Genomic DNA, 7479 nt, shown 5'->3' with positions numbered 1-7479 from the left:
GGTAATTTGTCATAGAGAATAAAGCACTAACCTACGTACTTGGTCATTCATCATCAACATTAAAATACTTAAACCATGTATTTATTATTTTTGACGTTAAAGCCCTTAGGATGTGATCATTTGTCATCAATATTAAAGCACGTAAAATATATGCATTATATGCTCAAATAGCTTAAAAAAATATCTTTGGAAGGTCACACATCAAAACAGACATTACATATAAAACACCTTTAAATAATGAATACTTTATATAAAATAATTTTGTCATGTTTTTTTAATGAATTAATGATACCACAGAACAAGGTTGCTTAGGTTACTAACTTTAACCCAACCCTTGATATTTCTAAAACCAACAACCACGTGAACAAACTTTTTAAGTTCATACAAAACAAGCAATTAAATGTTGCGTCATAATATATTTGCCCTTCATTTAAAAGCGTAATTAAAAAAATTGTGGGGAATATTGCAAGTTTCATTTCCTTCAGGAGTGTGGTAATCAATTTTGAGATGAACTTCCTTCTGTATGTCGGGATTGTGAGTATGAAGTATGATATGGTGATAAAAGTGAAAAAAAGAAGACTAAGGTAGTTTACACCTATACATTCATACGTAAAAGTATTTTGTTGTTTTTTTAATCCATGATTTGATGATGACACTCAGTAGAAGACAAACCTCCACCAAGGCAAAAACAAAAAAAAGAAAAAAAGTCATTTGTCTTTGTCAGATAACAGACTTCTTCCTTCACGGAGAATGACAAATAGAAGGGCCATTGCTATATCTGGGAATAGCTTTTTTTTCTTGGTTACAAAGCTATGTTTTACAAACTGAATGCACTAAAGCTAAAAGTCTTGTTCATACTTGGATTTCTGCCTCTAGCAGGCTTGCGGTGAGGGGCCCAGAGTCCAGTCTGATATCCCCCACCCCGCCGTCAGTTACGACCGGAGAGATAGTGAGCGATGACAGTGACTGGGAGAATGTGGGCGTCATGGCTGTCGGCGTGAGTCCCGTGTTCCTAGTCAAGGGGGAGTAGGCGTACTTGGGGTAGGAGGGCCGCCGCCTCAGGCTGGGTGCCCGAGAGGGTTTGTAGGGTGGCACGGTCTGCAACCCCGGCCGGGCCACGGATGTTATGAGTGGAGGCGGGTGCGGCAGGTCCTCGCGGCCCCCTTGGAGCTCCTGGTCCGGCAGCATCCCGATGTCCGTGAAGACCGACGCCAGGGTCTGGAAGCATGGCTCCCAGTCCAGCAGATAGTCCCATGTGTAGCCCCCATCCAGACGCTCCAGAAAAGACAGAGAATCTGCAGATTTCCCCTCTAAATCCCTTTCTCTAATTCTTACAAGTAGACTCTTGCCTCCTCCTTCCTCTTTGAAGTGGTGCAGACTTTCTGCGCTGGCCATCTCCGACACCAAACACATACCGACTGATAAAAACTGTCCTAGCCCCACATCCACAGAGCGACAGGATGCGGCATCCCCATCCGGGTTTTCCAAGGTCCGGTCCTCGGCTTGTTCATGGCAGGGGTACTCGTTGATCCACTTGATCTCCTGATCCTCAGCCGTCTCGCCTTCCGCCGAGCCGCGGCCGCTCCAGGTGGACGGCGTGTGGCAGTTGGACGCATCACAGTTTTTCATTAAGATTCTAGGTTTCATACCCTGCAGAGAGATGGCACAATCTGGTTAGTGGCAGGCTTTCTGAGGGTATCCTCTTTACACTACTTATTTGGTCATCATCAACATTAAAACACTTACATGAAGTACTTGACTATCATCAACATTAAAGCACTTACACAGTTTTTCATTAAAATGCCAGGTTTCATGCCCTGCAGAGAGAAGGCAGAGTCTGGTTGCTTCAGGTTGGTTTCCATCTTTTTGAGGCCGGCCTCTTTGACTTTGAATCTGAGCACCAGGCCAACAAAGACAATAAGGAAGAGCAGAACTATGGCAAATGAGATGCTCAGACTGAGCATGTGGCCGTTGAGAGGCAGCCTGATGTGCTCCTCGGCTGAGCTGGAGACATTGACAAAAACTTGACAGGAAGTTCTCCTGGACCCCTGTCGGGGACTCCTGGCGGACACGGACAGCTCTAGCACGTCCTCATTGCTCCGTCTGCGGAACATGGGTCGCGACGCATAGATGGCTCCGACGGTTTTGTTGATAGAGAAGAATGGCGGTGGGTCCAGGAGGGAGTACTCCACGATACCATCCACGCCTACGTCCTGATCTAGTGCCATCACAAAGCCGACGGTGTCCCCGGGCTTGGCGACTCCTGGAAGGAGGAAGCGGTACTGCTTCTCGGTGAAGATGGGGCTGAACTCATCCACTCCTTTGACGAAAATTTGCACTCGGACTGTCGCCGCCTTTGCGCCTTTGTCCTGAGCTTCCACAACCAAGCAATATTTGCTCTCATGTTCATAGTCCAATGTCTGCCTGGTACGAATGTCACCAGTGCGGGGGTCCACGGCCAAGGGAGACTCTTTCCTCTCTACCCCGTCAAAATCCGTGAAACAGGAGGACAAGACGGAGTAGGTAAGTTGTCCATAGACGCCCATGTCTTTGTCGACACCCCGGATGGAGCAGACATGGGTGAATGCCGGGAGGTTCTCCAGCACGGAGCAGTTAAACGTAGGGAACAGGAAGTAGGGACTGTTGTCGTTCTCGTCCAACACCATGATAAAAACCATGGTGAATGCCACTTTCCGATCATCCGGAGAGTCGCTGCTATCAGACACTCGGATGGTGAGGGTGTATTCTGAGTCTTCCTCGTAGTCTAAGGAGGTGTTGACCACCAGAACTCCAGACTCAGGATCCAGCTTGAGGTGTCCTCCACTGTTCCCAGAGATGATGTCGTAGTGCAGCAGACCGTTGGCTCCCAGATCGGGATCACTCGCATTGACCTGAGCCAGGCTGGTGCCCACGTGGCAGTTTTCGCTAACTTGAACGTGATACTCTGTACTCGCAAAAAACGGCGCGTTGTCATTACAGTCCAATACAGTCACCATGACAACAACTGAGCTGTTTAGACGTGGCATCCCTCGATCAGAAACACTCACTGTGAGCGCGTAGCTCTCTACGGTCTCGCGGTCCAGCGGGCCACATATTACCAGCTGGCCGACATTTTTCATCCGATTCTCCACCTGTGTTGATTTGACTTCTAAACAGAAACGCCTCTCCTCATTTCCTGCAACAAGGGCATAGTCCAGATGTGTGTTTTCGGAGCTCCAGTCTTGGTCGGACGCAAAGAGGGTCAGGAGCGTGGTAGCAAACGGTGCATCCTCTGAGACGGTGATGGTGTAGATGTCCTGGCTGAAGAGTGGCGTGTGGTCATTGGTGTCCAGGATTAGCACGTCAACTGAGGTAACAGTAGAGAGGACAGGATCTCCTCCGTCTTGGGCCTCAATGAGAAGACGTATGGGGTTGCTGTTCGCGGTGGCTTTGATGGGTTTATTGGTGTAAATTGATCCTGAAAGACAAAATAAAGGGTTAGCACTACAAGCTGGAATGGCAACTGGCTTGGCAATCATTTTATAGCGTTTATCGTTGTTTTCACGTGAAACCTTCAAAAATAATAAAATAAAAAACCTTGGATTTAACTATAGACAAAACAGTTACCAGTCAATTGTCACAATTGGCATAGGAGTGATATACGGGTTGATCGTCACAAGTGGAAAAGGAGCTCAATGTCGTGAGGTACTGAGGCTGAGCTACCCTTGAGCAAGGCACCGCATGCCCCTTTCTGGCTCGCTTTTCCACTTCAAAATAGTACCATGGGAAACTGCAAAAACACCTTTTCCCCCCCAGGTCTGTGTGGGTTTTGACAATGTGTTTATGTGCAACCTTTTAAAGTACAAAGATAAATGCTTGTCATGAAGTCAACATACCTGAAGTAAGGGAGGAAGTATTACTGGTCAATTATTGTACCGTCCCGACTGGCATCGGGGTTCTGGATAAACTTCAGCAAGGTTTCTAATGCCATTCCTTATTGTCATTCCAGAATGGGACAGTGGGAACAAAAAACACTGCACTGAACACGAGGGTTTCCTGTATTTACGACTCGGCAGTAATGAGGCAAACGTTATCTGAGGGCTGCAGCCAAGTGGAGACTGTGATACAGTCACAGCAACATGCTAAGCTAACGTTAGCCGTATACAAATCTGCCCAACCAGCAGTGGCTTTCGTCCTCCATGTCTCACAAATAGTACATTTGTAGTACATATTTGTGTGTACCCTGTAAGTAAGTGTGCCCTGCAGTGGAAAAAGGGCATGCCCAAATGTGAAAAATGATCTCTATTTATATAAAGTGTTAGGACCGCTAATATGGTCCCATAACACATGAACTGTTAACATATCCTTTCTCTTGTTAGCATTACTCGTGTGACTCCTTTATTTTAACCAAAACCATGTGTAGATCATTACAACACACTCGAGTGGCAGTAACGTATTACCCCGCCAACCGATTTATTATCCGGCTTCAGTGCCCTGCTCTGCCGAATTTTCGACATGTTGACTTGATTAATTTTCAAGTGAATGGAAGGAGGCCATTTTACCAAGAGAAGTCCTGTATTGGATGACAGTATCAGTTACACTTTTTGCACTCCTCAACAAGAAGACAGGCGAATGCATTGTGCTCATATTTAATGTTAAGGTTCTTAAAGCCATGAATTACTTTATTTAATTTTTTTGAAGTGTTGCTTATAGGTAAGCTATATGAACATGAATTAAAAATAACCAAACCAAACCACCAAAAGCTACTTGGTGGTGATTCTTTACCAAGGGACATGCATTCCAGAATTTTCAGTAGATTATGCAGATCCGTGTGTTTTGACAATTTTCCAAAAACACAAAAGAACCCTGGATCCGCCCATATACCAAAGAATTAGCATTCACTGTCCTAACTGGCACAGGGGTTCATTGCCGGAGTTGGGATTGGGGTTCATTGTCGTAAGTGACATAGGTTTTTATTGTTGTAAATTTCATAGGTTTTCATTACTGCAACTGGCACAGCGGTTTGTTGTTGTAACTTTGTTTCGTCACAACTGGCATAGGGCTACTTTTTTACAATTGGCATAGCGGTTCTGGCATAGGGCTGAATTTCCCCTTAACCATGGCTCGTTAAGGTTCTTACCAGAGTGCGGTTGGACGTAAAAGCCTTGTAAAAGAGATGAGAGCAGCCTGTAGGTGATCTTGCCATTGAGTCCAGAGTCTTTGTCGGTGGCAGACACATTCATGACAAATGTGTCCGCCTGAGCCAGTTCGGACAACTCCACCTTGAACAAAGAAGGAATAAGCAGACATATGACACACACTTACCGACACTGTACCCCAGATAATTGCTGAATGATGCCTCATCCACTTGAATGAACGCCACACCTCAAATTATGCCACATTTCCTTAAATTGAGGCCTAAGCTATTATAGACGCCATGCCTCAAGAGTCATCCTTCGTCCAGTAGAATAATTCATTAGATTGATTAGATAAACACCATATCTCAAATGTGTGCCACAGCTCCTTAGATCTGCTCATACAGACCTCATAGTACAAATACTCAATAGTGCATTTTCCACCTAAATGATTAAACACCTAAAATCATGCCTTAATTATTTCGTGGCCTTCACTCTTACTGTACATGTCGCATCGTCCATTTGAATACATTAACAGCATACCTCAAATCATGCCATAGTACCTGATATTGTGGCCTCCGGCGCGCCTATTGATGCAGTGTGATCAAAAAATCCAATTAAATCTTGTTTATTATAATAAACGCAGATATGTGCCATATTTCCTTAAGTAGTGGATTCCAAGTCCCAGGAAATTGCCAAGCTGTGCGTAATAAACTGTAACATATAAACGGTGCACCTCAAAACATGGCACCATGTCTCCTTAAAGAATGGCCTTCACTCTTACAGACACTGTGCCCCACATAAACACTGATGTCCATCATCAATTTGAATAAATAAAGGTCACACCTTGACTTTTTCACACAAACCTGGTATGAGACCTGGTTGAAGACGGGGCTGTTGTCATTGACATCCAACACCTGGACTTTCAAATCTCCAGAGGTCTGGTGGAGGGAGTCTGATGCCCAGATGGTCAGCGTGAGCTCGGCCTCTTCCTCAAAATCCAAAGCTCGGGTTAGTGTGACCACACCTGTGTAACGGTCCACAGCGAAGGCACCTTCGACGGCGGCATTGCCCACAAAGCTGTAGGTGATGGCCTGGCTGAGGTCCACGTCATTTGCCGTCAACTGCGTCACAACGTACCCCGCAGGTAGATCTATTGGATACAGTAGGCTGCATGACGATATTCAGTTTTTAAGGTCCTGTCAGTGGGTGGTGGTCTTACTCTCGGATATGAGCACAGACTCCATGGGGGGGATGGCGGGACTGTTGTCATTGACATCCACCACTTGGAGCCAGATGATGGCCGTACTGCTGAGTGGAGGGTTCCCCTTGTCTGACGCCTGCACCACCAGCCTGGAATGTGACCATAAATCATACCATTCATCCATTCATCTCTCCGAGCTGACTTTTGGCAAAAGAAGTGAAGAATTCCTTGCAATAAAATATAATCAATGGCATATAAAGCTACTCCAATGTTATGCGATAGCATCCATAGTTATTAAATACAATTTCTTCAATAGGGTTATGGATTATTAGAGCCTATCCGAGCTGACTTTTGTTGAGAGAACCAGCGTACATCCTGTACTGGTAGCGAATCAATTGCATATAAATCTTATCCAATGCAAAATGGTAACCTAACTGGAGCCTATCCCAGCTGACTTTTGACGAGAGAAGCAGGGTACACCCTGATTAATCGGCAACCATATGCAATATGATACCATCCCTTTTTTATTTTCGATATATCGCTAGTTCTTATTAGGGTCCTGGGGAAATGGAGGCTACCCAAGCTGACTTTGTCGATAGAAGCAAATTAAAACACTGGACTGGTCACCAGTAAATTGCATATAAAGCTACACCAATGCAATACATTACCACACATTTTCTCATCTGCTTGTCCTCATTAAAGTGGCAGCTAACTGTATCCTATCCTATATGACTTTTGGTGAGAGAAGTGTGGTACACTCACTGGTCGCTAGCCAATTGCAGGTCATATATAGACTAACAATCTTTCACATTCACTTTCACACCAATGAATCTAAAGTCTTAACACATGATTCACACCCTGGACCAATCATTAGATTTTCTGAGTTGTGTTATCGCACTTGTATGAAGACGTGATCTCGCGATCCAACATCGCGTTGGTGGCGAGGATTCCGCGAACTGAGTCCAGAATGAAAGCGCCGTTATGGTTCCCGGAGATGATGGAAAACTCGATTTGCCCGTTTGTCCCGCTGTCGGCGTCATAGGCGAAAACCTGCAGGGAATATGACAAGATTGGCCGTGCACTAGCTTGTATGTGAAACACTTTCAGAATGTGGAAGGTGCTCTAAAAAAGTTAGGGACAGATTGATCTAAGACCTTGAGG

At 45.2% G+C, this 7479-nt stretch overlaps 1 protein-coding gene across 1 annotated transcript in view; it reads right to left on the bottom strand.

Moving 5' to 3' along the window:
- Positions 1-205: 205 nt before the first annotated feature.
- The window catches only part of dchs2 (dachsous cadherin-related 2), a 31977-nt gene continuing 24703 nt past the window's right edge, over positions 206-7479 (bottom strand). Inside the window, exons 19-24 of the mRNA XM_061679872.1 lie at positions 7217-7368; positions 6337-6467; positions 5981-6267; positions 5120-5261; positions 1785-3457; positions 206-1650 (exon numbers count right to left, since the gene is read on the bottom strand). Of these exons, the coding sequence (XP_061535856.1) occupies positions 853-1650; positions 1785-3457; positions 5120-5261; positions 5981-6267; positions 6337-6467; positions 7217-7368 (3183 nt within the window). The 3' untranslated portion in view covers positions 206-852. The remainder of the gene's footprint in view (positions 1651-1784; positions 3458-5119; positions 5262-5980; positions 6268-6336; positions 6468-7216; positions 7369-7479) is intronic.

The sequence above is a fragment of the Phycodurus eques genome, chromosome 6 (genome assembly GCF_024500275.1).
Source record: "Phycodurus eques isolate BA_2022a chromosome 6, UOR_Pequ_1.1, whole genome shotgun sequence".
In the NCBI taxonomy this organism is placed as follows: domain Eukaryota; kingdom Metazoa; phylum Chordata; class Actinopteri; order Syngnathiformes; family Syngnathidae; genus Phycodurus; species Phycodurus eques.
The sequence above is the reverse complement of the archived record's forward strand: the minus strand, read 5'-3'. Positions and strand labels throughout refer to the sequence as shown.